Below are 16,454 nucleotides of genomic sequence, written 5' to 3' on the forward strand. Positions count from 1 at the left end.
AGTGTGCCCTCTTCCATTATTTCCCCCCAATTACTTGCTCTCTTAATAACCCTGGACTCTTCTGTAGTAATTGATTACTAAGTGTTCTCTCATCAGTCTGCAAGTTCTTTGGCAACTGTATGTATGTGTACTGGTAAATCCCTTCTGTTATCTTTCATAGGAAGTGCTTAAAGCACTTACTGGATGGGTGACCAGGTGGTAGGGATTTAAAAATTGGCTAGGACCTGCTTCTGCTTTCAGAGGGCTTCCATGTCTGTCAACTTTTAGCCTAACACTATTTTCTTTTAACCTGTTCGTCTGAATTCAGTGTCCAGGAGGTATTTTATCTTACCTCGAGTTTTCAGTGTTTTTTTGTGACTTTTTTGTTTTAAGGAAATGCAGCCAAGCATTTGCACTTCTTCATCAATCCTCAGATTCATGATGGGAACAGCTTTTCTTACTTTTACTTCCTGTTCTCAGGAAGTTCTTTGGGAGCCAATCCCAAGGCCTCCCCCACCCATTTGATGTGTAATAATGATGGGCTATGTGTACAAAGGGGCAACAGCTTATTCAGGGTAAGCTGATGGCCCATTCTTACTGGGAGTTCTTCCATCGTGGGAATAATCACAGTCCTCTGCTGGTGAGTATGGACACCCTGAGCCAGTCAGCACATCCCTGGACTCAGAATATTTTTCAGAAGGTTCTTCAGGATACCCGAAACCATGTATAACCCGGTTTGGGTTGTCGCCAGCCCTTGGTGTTCCCACCTTTAGGGGCAGGGGATGGGAAGTAGAGGAGAAGAGTTCCTCTTCACAAACCAGATTTCATCAGAATTCTGAGCATGGGTCTATTTGTAACGTTAAGCTCATTAAGGCTACAACTGAAATATTAACTGATTAAATTTCTATAATGTGCTATCACTGAGACCAGAAATTAGTATCCCCATACTTGCAAGGGATAAATTCCAAGAGCCCCCCCAGTGAATGCCTGCAACTAGATAGTATCCAATCCTGCACATAGTATTTTCTGTATGTATGTAACTATGATAAAGTTCATAAATTAGGCACAATAAGAGATTAACAATAGTAAGAATTGGACAATTATAACAATATACTGTGGTAAAAGTTTTGTGAATGTGGTCTCTCAAAATAAGTTGTACTGACCCTTCTTGTGGGGTGGTAAAATGCCTATGTAATAGGCATATGCCTATTACATAGGCATTTTACACGTGGGCATTGTGATGCAGCATTTGGCTACTATTAATTGACCTCAAGATACTTCAAAAGGCTTCCAAATCATAGTTGACTGCAGATAACTGAAACACAAGAAGCAAAACTGCAGATAAGGGTAGGGGGAGGACACTACTATAAAGACCTGTCCAGGGATTGATACCGTTAGAAAAACCTGCATGGGAAGCTAAATAATGATTATCGTGTATGTAACTTACTCTCAAATGGTTAGAAAAAAACACTACATATGTAAATGGAGACAGTATGAAGTAAACTGGCAAAATGTTAAAAGTTGAGGGTACAAATACAAGAAGTCTCTTTTTGTAGGTTTTCTGTAAGTTTGAAATAATTTCAAAACAAGCTAATAAAATTGCCTCTATAGCCTGCAGGTTTACCTGTATGAGTGTGTCAATCAGTTTTCAGTCATGTATACCCAGCAAAAGGAAAAGTCACAAAGGCAAACATGGAGTAAATACTAAAGCCTATTTGTGAGGAAGAGTCATTAGAGAGGTATTCTGGTCCCACCTTTAAGGCCTGGCCTGTTGAGATCTTAGTCTGAGAGATACATAACTGCTTTTGGTTCCATGCTCAGAAGCAAGCTTGTGAGGGTATAAAATCGAAGGAGAGGGTTTTTTTTCCCCTTAAATTTAGGTTGGAGGGAAGACAAGCTTTCTGGGAAGGAGACCTTGAACAGGAAAAGTTAAAGGCAAATGAGAGAGGTAAGGGATGCAGCAGAGTTCCTGAACAGCAGAGCACAGAACACAGGTAAGTGAATGGTGATGGGCAGAAGCAGAGGCGAGTCTTAGTCTAAAGTGGCAGAAGAGGGTAATGTGCAAAGAAATGTTTGTGAGTAGAACGTTGAGATGAGGTGGTTCATATTGTAAAGGCTCTTTTCTCCATGAAGTAGGAAGCAGTGCCACCTTGTGAGAAAGGTGTGTCATAAAGAAGAAAGGGCTTGAGGAGAGGAATGAGAAAATGGCCACTGGGGGGCATGGAGAGAGGGTTAGCTAAGAATTGCTGATGAGTGCTGAGACCTGAGGCATGGGATATTGTATGGGACAACGAAGATTTGTGATTTTGTCTGGTAGCATTCAGCACTGTGGGAGCAGAAGCAGAAACTAATGTTAGAGATTTAGTGTGTGTGCAGTATTTATACAGTTAATGAATGGATGACTTATGGTTGGAGTTCTGCTGAATGACTAGTGAAACAACAGGGACAAGGGAGTTCAGAGAGATACTGGTGAGTATAGTTGAATTGATGCATTCTGGTATCTGGGCTGTGTGGGGAAGAAAGTGAAGCTCGGAAGTGACCGTTAGACTTTAAGAACAGGGAGATAACCAAAGAATTTGTTTTCCAGTGAGTTTCAAGTAGATATAGTGGAGGTAGGTGTAAGAAGACTGAAGAAATACTTTAGAAAGTGCCTAATTCTAGGCATGATTGGAAGTAACTAAATGGGTAGAGCTGGAGGTTAAGGTGACTGGAAGGGATAGTGATCAGTGAGGCTGGAAGTATACATGGAAGATGCTGTGGGTGATGACAGCAGGTAAAGGGTAGAGATGGAAAGGGGAATTGTGTCATGGGTATTATAGCTTGTCCTTTAAACAGGGCTTGTGTTTTGCTATAGCAGCTGGCACAAGTACAGGGAAGATAATAAAAACTTGGTAAATAATTATTCCCTCATTCTGAGTTTTTAGTCAATGCCTGGCCCACTTAGGTATTAGAAAACAGTGCAATATGACTGTTTTAAAAAGTACAATAAGATTGTTAAAATGTCATGAAAATTAGGAAATTCTTACTTTACCACAAGGGTATTGGGGAATGGCAAATCCATTGGATCTGTGCCAGAGAAAAGCAGCAGGCAAGGAAAGTGGAAGTCCAGTTAGGTCAAGGTCTGAGTTGATAAATTTATCCCCATAGAAGCTGCAGCTGTGATATTTGCCACCACATTAGGTGATGTACTTTTATGTAGACACGAGGGAACAGAATTGGGTATCTAGTATTTGCCTGGAGTACGCTGCTTCTCTGACCATCTGCACTTTGAATAGATAAACAGTTTTCTCCTAGGGAAAAGGATATCTCTGCTTTTCCATCTGTAAAACTCATTTATTCATCAAACACCAAGTACATGTGGTCCAAGTCTGTGCTAAATGTTAGGGGTATGATGATGAATAGGGTGGAACCAATAGGAATTTTAAAGGTGGGAATGGAACAACTAGATTTGTTCCTAAACAATCAACAGTAATGTAGAAGAAAGTTTGGAGAGGGAAAGCTTCAGTGAAAGACTGCTTAAGAAGCTTTGCAGTAGCACAAACCAGAAATCAAGGGCCTGTAGAAGAATAGAGATCCAGTACAGAGGCTGGAATCAGTATATTTCTGTGGCAAACTAGACACAATTTTGGGTACCATTTAGATGAGGATGGGCTGTGAGGAAGAGGGAAAAGTCTGGTATGAGATTTTTCTTTTCTTTTTTTAAGATTTTATTTATTTATTTGATAGAGATCCCAAGTAGGCTGAGAAGCAGGCAGAGAGAATGGGGGAAGTAGGCTCCCCGCTGAGCAGAGAGCTGGGTGCAGGGCTCGATCCCAGGACCCTGAGATCATGACCTGAGCTGAAGGCAGAGGCTTAACCCACTGAGCCACCCAGGTGTCCCTGATGAGATTATTCTTCTCCCATGTGAGAATTAGATGCCTGGTGATAATATTCAAGGTAGGAAATAGAGTAATAGAGATAGTTTAGGGAGAACAGTGAGCTCAGTTTGAGAGGCAGCTGCCTAGAGCTGCACTGTCCAATGTAGTAGCTACTAAGTGCACATGGATATTGATTACTTGAAGTGTGGCTGGTGAAACTGAGGAACTGAATTTTAAATTTTGTTTAATGAGGCTTATGGCTGCCATATTGGCCAAGACAGGTAGAGGGCATTTCTATCATCACAGAAAATTCTGTTGGGCAGAATGGAAGACACCCAGGCAGATGAAGATTTCCAGTGGGTAGCTGGAAATAGGAGTATGAATCTTGAAGGAGAGATTGGGCCTAGGGAGGTTAGGGACTAGTGACTTAGAAGTCACTGAGAAACTAGAGAGTACTAGTGAGGTTATAGAAGTGGATGAGCTCTCCCAGAGAGAGTAGAACAAGAAGAGCAGGCATTAGAGAAGATTCTAGAGAATACAAGATTAAGGAGGCTGGCAAAAGAAGGACAGCTTTCAAAAGAGACCAAAAAGTGTTCCCTCTAGTTCCATGTACTTTCTTGCCTCTTCAATTTTATGTTCTATTTACTGTATCAAATGCGTGCCCTGAATGCAGTAGGACATAAACAGAATTTCCAAGAGGTTAATTTTCATTTTAAATTGTTGGGAGCATGTCACTGTCACCTTCATGTGGTCATTGAATCAGGGAATTCTGCTGTGGATGGAGCAGATTAGGCTACCTACAAGAATATATAAGGCCATTTTTTAGAATACAGAACTAGGAAGTATAATCTTATCCTATTCTACCCTACTCTATCAATTACTTCTCTATGCTTGCTTTCTTGCTCAGCTGTGATTTTCCAGATTATGTTTAAATCACCCCCTTGCAATACCCTCCAACTCTCTTGCCCTTATGTCTCTCCTCGTTCACTTAGTTTAGGGGTCAGCAACCTTTTCCTATAAAGGCCAGATAGTAAATATTATGGGCCATATGTAGTCTCTGTTGTATAGTCTTTTATTGTTGTTGTTGTTTGCAACACTTTAAAAATGTTAAAACAGTTTTAAGCTTTGGCCTGTTTAAAAACATGTCATATGCCAGATTCCACAGCAATGGTTCACCCAGCAAAACCTCAATCTGGATCAACCCAACTCTTCCGTTGTGCCTGCATGCATCCTGCTGAGTTTTTGAAGGAAATGAGTAACTGCAGATTGGTGTCATCATGAAAACACAATCCTCAGGTTCCAGTTCATATGATATGTTCGTGGACAAGTTTCTTTAGTGTTCTTGCTCATTGGTATAATGGGTATTTTTCACACCTTTTTCTTCCTCAAACCTCCCACTTGTCTCTACGACATGGTTTCCATAATGGCTGGGTAGTTCTAGCCAGGGCCAAGTTTGGGCAAACATAAACCCTACTTGTTTACCAAAACAATGCCTCTGTAGCAAGTTGTGTAAATACTGGCAAAAGTGAAGAATTACAATTTTTGCATTCAACCTACCTTAGCACCCTCTTCACTCCATTAATGAATGAAGTGCTCCTCCTCTAGGCCTTTAGTTCTCACATTTTTGCATGCATCAGTATCATTTGGAAGGTTTGTTAAAACAGATGGCTGAGGCCCAAACCCACAGTTTCTGATTCAGAACATCTGGCCAAGAATTTGCTTTTCTGAGTCTCCAGGTGGTCTAATGCTACTGGCCTATAAACCAGAGTTTGAGAACCATTGTTCTAGGACATACCCTCCACATCTGCTCAGGTTTTCACTTACACCCACTGTAATGGGAATATTATATTTAAATTACTCTCCCTTTTTCTTTGTCTCATGTTTTTTAATGACTTTGCTACTTAGAACAGGATCTGTGGACCAGCAACATCAGCATCACGAATGTCAGTTTGTAAGAAATGCAGTCTCAGATCTACTAGGTCAGCATCTGTACTTTAATTAAAGACCTGTGTGGACGTTCATGTTTGGGAAGCACTGCCTGTGGGTAATTCTCATCAGCAAGCAAGCGAGCATGTTCTTGATTTCCTCTTCCAAGCCTGCCCATCTTCCAGTGTCCCATGTTAGTGGATGATACCCCCATTCATGCAACTGCTCAGGCTAAACAAATAGGAATTCTCCTTGACTTCATTCTCACATGTCCTATAGCCAATTCATCACCAAATTGTGTGTGATTTAAGATAATATATCCTGCAATTTTACCCCTTCCACAGCTTTGATCTTGATCCAAGATGCCGTCATTTCTCACTTGGGCTAGTGCTGGTACCAGCTTCTTACCTGGTTACTTGGCTTCCACCCGGTCCTCCGGCAGCTTGTTTTCTTCCAGTCAACCACAGTGATCCTTTAAAAACAGATCTTACATTACCTCTCAAATCCTGCCATGGCTTCCCATCATGTTTAAAATCAAAGCCAAAGTCCTTTTTGTGGTCTGTCAGGCTGTGTGTGAAGTGCCTAGGCCACCTTCCTCTCTTTCCCCAGCACACTTCACTCTAGCGACTCTGCTCACCTCCTTTTTCTGTGGCAGGCCTGGTTGACTCCTGTTTTTTTTGGTACTTTTTTTTCTCCTTTGTGCTTTGCTTGTTTAGTAGAATGCTCTTCACCCAAATGACATTCTCTCTCATTTCCTTTAGGCCTTCCCGGATTAGCTCATCTTCTATAAACAGCCCTCATTACTGTTTATTCCCTTATCCTGCTTTATTATCCTGCTTATTCTCCTTCCTGAACTCACTGTTATTTACTTTCTTGCCTATCTTCCACACTAGGATATAGTAAGTTGTAAACCTGTCTTCTCCATTTTAGTCATGGTGCTGCCATTCTAGTTGCTCAAACCAGATGCCTGGAATGTATCCTTGATGCATATTTTTTTCCTCCTCTTCCTTTCCACTGCTGTTCACTCAATTCTATCTATATCTGAAACATTTCATTTCTTATACTCTCCACCGCCACTGTGCTTATCTGTGCTCTGATTGATCTACTTGTTCTGCATAAGAGCCAGAGAGAAAGTCTTAAAAAAAGAAAAAAAAAAGTCATCAAATTATGTTACTCCTTGCTTAAAATCCTGCAGTGTGTTCCTTTATCCATTTCCTTACAAGGCCCTATTTACCATTTCAGCACTGCACGCCATTTATCCCTTGTTCAAGAAGGGATATCCCTTGTTCACTTTTTCTCTTTGACTCACTTGTGCTTTCTGTCCCCTTGCAAGGAAGCCCTCTCTTCCTACTTTTTTGAATAGTTCATTCCTTCTCATTCCTAAGGACTCAGCTGAAATGTAACTGACCCAGAGAGGTATGCCCTTACCACTGTATTAAAATAGTTTTTTCCAACCTCCAGTATTTTGTCTTATGACTCCATTTGCTTTCTTTGTACCATTTCATATTTGCTTGAAAGACACTTTTAAGAAAATTAAGCGGTAAGTCAGACTAGGAGAAGGTATTTAGAATACATGTATTTGACAATGGGCTCATATCCAGCATAAATAAGTTGTAAATCTGTAGTACAAAGAAAACTCTATCATGCAAAAGATGGGAACAAATGCCTCACAGAAGAAGATAGAGGAATGAATGGCCAATAAATAGATGCAAACGTGCTCACATCATTAACAGGAGTTAAAACCACAGTGAAACACTATTCCACACCGACCAAAATGGCAAATTGACCAATGTGTATCTACTGGAGCTCTTATTTTTACCGGTGGGAATACAAAGTAGTACATCTACGTTGGAAAACAGGTGGCAGGTTTCTGTGAAGTTAAACATGCACTTACCATATGACCTATAAGACCTGGAGGAAGCAGTTACACCCATACACATTTTTCAGAGCTCATGGAATAATACACTTAAAATCTGTGCGTTTTATTGAGTCTAACTTAAAATCTGTGCGTTTTATTGAGTCTAACCTTTCCTGATATAAAAGCAAAATGAAAAAAGTAGTCCCTCTGGGTGAGCGAGTGCACAGGGATTGGCAAACTAGGTAGCCAGAGGACGTGAAAGCTCGGGAAAATGCGTTTGGGGAGGCGGGGACCTGCAGCCATCCAGCATTTGTGACTCACCCCAGCCCGCAGGCTGCTAGTTGCAGTTTCGATTTCCCGTCTGCGGCTGAGGTTTCCCAGCGGCTCCGCCTCTCAGCACTGGGTCTGCTTCTTAGAAGATCCGTGCAAGCCGGCAGTCGCCAGGCCTTTGAAGGCAGTGCGGCCCTGGCGAGGGAGCCAACTGCCGGCATGTCGGCCGAGGATCGGCGGAATCTGCACGCCTTCCGGGATTATGTCATGAAGACTCTGGACCCTACCTACATCCTAAGCTACATGGCCCCCTGGTTTAAGGACGGTGAGTGGTCCCCAGTGACACCTGCTCCTTGGAGAAGGAAACAACTCAGGACTTGTTTTCCCCCTTTTAATTAACGTCAGGTAGCCCGGTAGAAACGCCGGTGTTGAGGCAAGATCCTAACGGCATTTTTAGACTGGAGATTGCCAGGAGAATTGGAGGAGCCTTTGGAGGTCCAGATGGAGAAAAAGTCCCAGAGAAGTGAAATGACTTGTGTAGGATTGCACATCTATTTAGGTTGAAAGCTGGGGAAACAAACCATTGTCCATTTTATTTATTTTCTCTAATGATTAAGTCTAGGATGCCTTCAACTTTATACTGACAGAGATTCAGGAGTGAGATATAGGACCTTCTTTAACATACTTGCAGCCCAAGATTTACTGGTGAGGACAGATGTACATAAATGACTATAAAATGCTCTCAGAGCTCCAAGGTAATTGACAGTTACTTTTGCCAGGTCTGAATTGCACTTAGGAGTAACTGGAAGCTTGAGAGGGGCAAGGCTGTGTGGACTGAATGGCTGCAGACTTCACTTCTGGTGTTTTTGTCTAGCTTTTGAGACATCTGGTGATGGATGAATGCCACTTTAAATCTGAATCCAGGAACACTGTGCTGGAGATGAGGAGAGGCTTTGAGCAAAGAGGAAAAAGGAGGTAGTACCTGGAAGGAGTTGAAATGAGGAAGGGATCTGGCAACTCCTTTTCAGGCTCCAAGTGCCTAAAAATCTTTCCCAATGTGAGGCAGTTTTGGGAAACTGAGTGAAAGCAGAAAGGTAATTTGAATCCTAATTGCTCTGCAAAGTTACACCTTGAGGAGTGAGGAGTGAAAGAATACCACCAACAAAAGTGGGCTTCTGCTTTGTTTGTGCTCAGAGAGAGGTAACAAAGGAACATCCTGATGACCGCACAGTAGCTTGGGCCCCTGAAGAGTGTTCAGGACATCTCTTTTAGAAACCTTGCCATAGGGGCACCTGGGTGGCTCAGTGGATTAAGCCGCTGTCTTTGGCTCAGGTCATGATCTCGGGGTCCTGGGATCGAGCCCCGCATCGGGCTCTCTGCTCTGTGGGGAGCCTGCTTCCTCCTCTCTCTCTCTGCCTGCCTCTCTGCCTGCTTGAAATCTCTATCTGTCAAATATATAAATAAAATCTTAAAAAAAAAAAAAAAAAGAAACCTTGCCATAAATGAAATGCTAACAAACTGGTGTGAATCCCATTCTTTCTTGCACTCACGTGCGATTCAAGCAGCTCAAATGTTTTAGACATTGTGTTTGCAATGGAGAGAATTGACTCGTATTACTACACATATTATCTAATAAGAAGTGTCCTGTTAAGAACTGAGAAATCCATGGTGAGTGTGATAGAAATGGCCCCTAATAGAGATCAGAATGCATATGTGAAGGCAGGTTACTAAATAAACCATAGATGCAAAACATGGTAAGTGCTCTGCTGGAAAACTATAGTGTGCAAAGGTGGCATAGTTTTTAATATATAGTTCTAATTTGTAGTTATAAAGCAATTACAATAAAAATACCAAAAGGTAAATAGAGACAGCAAACTGAAGAACACTCTATGTGATATTGTCTTATTTTTGAATGTTAAAGACACTATAGAGTTTTTATTTCCAGCTCCTTCCCAGAGGAAGCTGTTATCATTTAGCTGTCTTATAATCTTTCCTGTTCATTTCTTTATACTTTATCATGTGTACATGTATCCATAAACTTTTTTCTTTCTTCCCATCTTTTTCTGTTTTGTGTTAGATTGATAAAGTTTCTCTGTCCCCCTTTTTCTTTTTCTTTTGTTTTTGGATGCTTTGGAATCTCAGGATTCTATTAGTTAACCTTAATTGTGACAAGTATATTCTAGCAGTCAGTATTCAGTCAGGGAGCTGAGAAATGAGAGTTATGGCTGGATATAAATATTTTGACTCATTTTTTTGCTTTTATAAGTGGGAGCTTATTCATACTCTCCTTATGCCCATATACATTCCCCCATGCACTCACAAGTACACCAATATGTTTAAATTACACCAGCAATGTCCAGTATGCCTTTTACCATAATCCTCTCCACGTGTTGGGTATTGTGCTTTAGCTGAATCTTGGGAAAGGAGAATTGAAGCCATGTGTCTTCTGGAGAGCTTGCATGGTGACTAGGATACTGCGGGGCTTTGCTTATTCATAGGTTATCCAGGATGTTTCAAGGTAGACCAGGTTGTGGGCTCCAAATTTTTTGCAGTATCCCTTTGGATTCAAAAGCTTACCGTTATCCTGGAGGGGTCCTGGGTAGTAGTATGGGAGGGAGCAGTATTCTGAGTATTTATCCATTTCTTTAGTAACATTCTCTGGATACATGTATGAGCCAGGGACTTTGTTGAGGATGAGAATACAAAGATGAAGGCAAAAATGAATATAACATGTAAATGATTACAGTCAATGCGGAAAGATAGACACTCAATTACTATATAACTGTATATATGGAGTATATATACTGTATGTATATATACTGTATGTATAGAGTATATATAGTATATAATGTGTATACAGTATATAAAGAGTATATATATATATACATATACACACATATATACACACAGAGTACTATATACTATGTGTGTGTGTATATACACACACACATATATATGTATATGTATGTGTGTATATATATGTATATATATAAAAAACTATATAGAGCATTGTCAGTGCTCTAGTCAGAAGCATGTAAAGAGACCAAGAAAGCACAGAGAAGAGATGAAGAAATTCTACCTTGGGAAGCTGAGGATGGCATCACAGAGTGGCCAGCATGGCAAAGGTAGTGGGAAATGCTGACAGCCAAAAATAGAATTTTTCCTGCATTGGTCTCCCAGTGCTTTTGAGGAAAGTAGCACTACTTAGGAGCAGTTATCGGGCCAGGTAGCACCAGGACGGGCCTGACCATGTGCAGAGAAAAGCTAAACTGCCCTGATACAGCAAGACAGTTCAATTGGGATGGGTTCAGCTGTGACTGGGAAATGTCTGAACCTTCATGTGGAGTGTCAGTAATGGCTGGTAGCATGTGTAAGGAAAGAACAAACAGCAGGGAGACCTGGGACCAAGAATCAAGCTCTGAGGATGGGGTTTAGGAACATAATTAACTCTCTCAAAGGAATAGAATTGTGTGCCTGGAAGAGTTGGGATAGGTGACAAGATAGGTTGCTATTATGGGTTGAATTGTGTCTTCCCCAAGCCCCAGGACCTCAGAATGTGACCTTACTTGGAAATAGGATCTTTATATAGAGGTCATTAGTTAAGATGATATTATACTGGAGTAGGGTGGGATCCTAATCAATGTGATTGGTATGTTTATAAGAAGATAGGCATGCAAAGACACAAAGGTAAGGTCATGTGGAAACAGAGGCAGAGGCTGTAGTGATGCAGCCACAAGACAAACAGAGGAGAAGATAATGTGAAGAAAGAGGCAAAGATTTTATGTGGTCACAAATCAAGGCATGCCAATGGCCAATGGGCGCAGGAAGGGTTTTATTGTCCCACAGAGCCTTCAAAGGAAACGTAGCCCACCAACATCTTGATTTCAGACTTCTGGTCTCTAGAACTGTGAGGGAATAAGTTCCTGTTATTTTAAGGCCACCAGTTAGTGCTAATTTGTTACTGCAGCCATGGAAAACCAATATAGATAGCTTAAAAAAAAAAGAGAAGTGTTGGCGAGGATATTTGGAAATTGGAATTCTCATTAATTGCTGCGGGGAATGTAAAATGGTGCAGCTCCCTTGGACAGCAGTTTGATAATTCCTGACAGTATTAGATGGAATTACTGTATGACCTAGCAATCTCACAATTAGGCACAAATTCAAGAGAAGTGAATACATATGTTCACAAAAACACTTGTACATGGCTGTTCATAGCATTGCTATTCATAATAGCCCAAATGTGGAAACAATTTAAGTGCTCATTAACTCGTCAATGGGTAGACAACCTGTAGTGCATCCATATAATGGAATGTTACTAGCTGCAACTGGATGAACCTTGAAAACATTATGCTAAGTGGAAGAACCCAGTTACAAAAACCACATATTGTATAATTTTACTTGTATGAAATGTCCAAAGCAGGCAAGTCTGTAGAGGCCCAAGTGGATTAATGGTTGCCTGGGTTTAAGGGGAAGGGAGGTGGAAGTGACTACTAAGGGCTACAAGATTTCTTTCTACAGTAATGACAGTGTACTAAAATTAGATAGTGGTGATAGATCCACAACTCTAAAAACTATTGGGTTTTACACATTAAAATATTATTGTTCCAAGACAGAGACCTTGGCAGAGAAGGACACTATCCCTTCCTTTCTTCATCCATTCAGTATACCTTTGTTGAGTGTCTGTTATGTACTAAAAGGTCCTCTTCTAATCTCTGAGGATACAACTGGCTTATTCCTTGGAATTTACACTCCACTGATAATAAGGAGGGAAAAAAGGAACACTGTCAAATGTCAGGTCATATGTAGGCAACCACTGCCCAGACGTGGAGATACACACACACGAAGTCGTGTGACCATCAGCAACTGGGTGGATAGTTTTCTGCTCCCTGACCTTATGTTTCTTTTTAACTCCTCTTGCTTTTTCTTTTCTCCCATATTTCTGTCTAAGCAAAAACCTGGAAAGAGGACCACGAAAGTATCTTTTTATTTCTAACTCTCCATTTTGAGTCTGGTGTAATTAAAGATGCCATGGAGGTAGTCCTGTCCTCACAATCTTGTAGTCCTGCAATTAATTTAGACTTTTGAACAAGGGAGTATCAAAATGTTGGAGGAAGGGGCACCTGGGTGGCTCAGTGGGTTAAAGCTTCTGCCTTTGGCTTGGGTCATGGTCCTGGGATCCTGGGATCATGGTCCCGAGGTCCTGGGATCGAGCCCCGCGTTGGGCTCTCTGCTTGGCTGGGAGCCTGCTTCCTCCTGTCTCTCTGCCTACTTGTGATCTCTGTCTGTCAAATAAATAAATAAAGTCTTGAAAAAAAAAAGTGTTGGAGGAAGCCATTTTTCTTCTACCTAATACAGTGTTAATAGTGACTTGTTATGGGGGTACTTTTTCATACACCATTAAGAAGCTCCCTTTTTAGGGGAGCCTTCAGTGGGTTAAGCCTCTGCCTTCAGCTCAGGTCATGATCTCGGGGTCCTGGGATTGAGCCCGGCATCAGACTCTCTGCTCAGCGGGGAGCCTGCTTCCCCCTCTCTCTATGCCTGCCTCTCTGCCTGCTTGTGATCTCTCTATCAAATTTAAAAAAAAAAAAAAAAAAAGAAGCTCCCTTTTTAAAGGATTGCCCTGGAATATGTTCCCACACTTCCACACCAAACTAAGAGAAGTTCCTAGAGAGGATGGGGGATGGGAGGGAAGGATGGTTGGTGAAGAATGAGCATCATCTGTCTGAACAGAGAATTTGCTAGCTTCTTGTAGTTCCTACCCCATAATGGAATATGTTACAATTGCCGTCCCTATTTGAGAAAGTCCGACAGCTCTTTTCAGGTTTGTCTTCCAGTGATTAGTTGTGCAGTTTGATGAGCCCCTCTTGCTTCTGTTTGTAGATGAGTTGCAGCATATTCAGGCTGAGAAAAACAATAAAGGTACGATGGAGGCTGCCTCACTTTTTCTTAAGTTTCTATTGGAGCTCCAGGAAGAAGGCTGGTTCCGTGGCTTTTTGGACGCCCTTGGTCATGCAGGTTAGTTCATTCTTCTTACTCATGAATCAGAGGATATTAACTGTTTCAGAATGCTGTAAAAGTGAAATGTTATTAATTTTGAGCTATCTTCATGTGTCTCATGTCTCTTAATCTGAGGCAATGTAAAGATTACTCTTAGTCACATAATTATCTACCTGAAATATCCAAAGGAATCTGCAGAGAGATTATTGGAAGTATTTAACAAGTTTATCAGGTATAAGATCAGTATACAAAAATTAGTTGCATTTCTGCACCATACACAAAAATATAAACTCAAAATGGATTAAAAACTTAAATGTAAGAACAGAAACCATAACATTCCTAGAAGAAATAGGCAGTAATATCTTTGACATCAGATATAGAAACATTTTTCTAGATTTATCTCCTTCAATAAGGGAAATAAAAGCAAAATTAAACTATTAGAACTACACCAAATAAAAAGCTTTTGCACAGCGAAGGAAACCATCAACAAAACAAGACAACCTACTGAGTAGGAAAAGATATTTGCAAATGACATATCCAATAAAGGGTTAATATCCAAAATATATAAAGAACTTATACAACTCAACACCAAAAAATTAAATGATCTGATTAAAAAATGGGCAGAAGACACGAATAGACATTTTTCCAAAGAAGGCATACAGATGGCCAACAGACACATGGAAAGATGCTCAATATCACTAATCATCAGGGAATACAAACAAGAACCACAATGAGATATTGAGATAGCACAATGATATATCACCTCACACCTGTCAGAATGGCCAACACAAGAACTAGTAAGCATTGGAGAGGATGTGGAGAAAAAAGAACCCTCATGCACTATTGGTGGGAGTGCAAACCGCTACAGCAACTGTGGAAAACAGTATGGAGGCTCCCCAAACATTAAAAATAGAATTACCATATGATCCAGTAATTCCACTATTGGATATTTACCCAAAGAGAATGAAAATAGTAATTCGAAGGGATGCAGTTACCTCTATGTTTATCGCAATACTATTTACAGTAGTCAAGATATGGAAGTAACCCAAATGTCCATCCATAGAAGAATGGATAAAGATGTGATATATATATACAATGGAATATTACTTAGCCATAAAAGTGAATGAAATCTTGCCATTTGCACTAACATGGATTGATCTAGAGGATATAATGCTAAATGAAATAAGTTAGAGAAAGATAAACTTACATGGGGGAATTTAAGAAACAAAATGAACAAAATAAAAAAGAGACAAATGAAAACTGGACTCCTAGATATAGGGACCAAATTGATGGCTGCCAGAAGGGAAGTAAGTAGGGAGACATGTGAAACAGGTGAAGGGGTGCACTTTTGTGATGAGCACTGAGTAATGTATAGAATTGTTCAATTGTGTTACACACTGAAACTAATATAACACTGTATGTTAATTATACTGTAATAAAAATAAATAAAGCACAAATATTAGTTGTATTTCTAGCCACTGGAAGCAAATAGAAAATGTAGTCCAAAATGAATACCACTTAGAATGGTCATAGAAGTTGTAATATAGTTAGGAAAAACCTCGCAAAAGATGTGTAAAGTTCAAATGGAGCAAATGATAAAATGTTATTGAAAGATATTAAAGAAGTCCTATGTAAGTGGAGATATAGACCCATGCACATTGAGAGAAAGTCTTGATACCATAAAAATATCTGCTCTTCCAACATTGATTTCTATATTCAATACAATTTTAATAAAAATCCTACATGCTTTTTCATGTGCTTGACAAATTTCTAAATGATTCTAAAAGGTAAAAGGAAGAATTATGATCCAAGAATAGTTAGGACATTTCCTAAAGAAGAAGAATTAAGTAGGCTGGGGTTTCCACTTATAAATAGCAAAATTTATGCTAGGCGTTGAGACAGCATAATATTGGTCCTGGCATCGACCAACTGACCAATGGTACAGAATAAAGAGCCTTCAATTAAACTCATATAGTTATGAAAACTTGATATATTTGAGATCAGCGGAAAAGGAGGATCATTAGGAATGGAGGGGTTTTGGGTGCCTGGGTGGCTCAGTTGGTTGAGCCTTTGGTTCAGGTCATGATCCTGGAGTCACAGGATTGAGTCCTGCATCAGGCTCCCTGCTCAGCAGGGAGTCTGCTTCTCCCTCTGACTCTCTACTTCTGCACTCTCTCTCTCTCTCAAATAAATAAAATCTTAAAAAAAAAAAAAAAGGAATGGAGGGGTTTTAATAAAATTGCAGTGGGCCATTATAAACAGCATAATGTTAAAACCCAAAGGAACCCTAAATTACATATCCATGTAAAATATATTTTTATTCCTTAGCTCATTCCATTCACACATAGCCACAAAATGAATTCACGAGAATTAAAGACTTAATTCTAAAAGCCAGAATTTAGCAATTTTAGAAAATAATTTAGAATAATATTTTATGACCTTGGGGTGTGGCAGGATTTGTGAAACAAACATTAAAACATTATCCATAAAAGACAAACTGATATATTTGTTGACATTAAAATTAAAAACATCTCTTTGTCAGACATGAAAGAAAATGAAAAAACAAG

At 40.1% G+C, this 16,454-nt stretch overlaps 1 protein-coding gene across 3 annotated transcripts in view; it reads left to right on the forward strand.

Moving 5' to 3' along the window:
- DDX58 (DExD/H-box helicase 58) overlaps nucleotides 1-16,454 on the forward strand; it is a 59,637-nt gene that overhangs the window by 11,044 nt on the left and 32,139 nt on the right. Inside the window, exons 1-2 of one of the 3 annotated variants that reach the window (XM_046021687.1) lie at nucleotides 7,801-8,215; nucleotides 13,771-13,905. In XM_046021687.1, the coding sequence (XP_045877643.1) occupies nucleotides 8,110-8,215; nucleotides 13,771-13,905 (241 nt within the window). In that variant the 5' untranslated portion in view covers nucleotides 7,801-8,109. Of the gene's footprint in view, nucleotides 1-7,800; nucleotides 8,216-13,770; nucleotides 13,906-16,454 lie in introns of those variants that run through there. The other 2 variants (XM_046021686.1, XM_046021688.1) reach the window with 2 other exon arrangements.

This window comes from Meles meles, chromosome 11 (genome assembly GCF_922984935.1).
Source record: "Meles meles chromosome 11, mMelMel3.1 paternal haplotype, whole genome shotgun sequence".
Classification (NCBI taxonomy): domain Eukaryota; kingdom Metazoa; phylum Chordata; class Mammalia; order Carnivora; family Mustelidae; genus Meles; species Meles meles.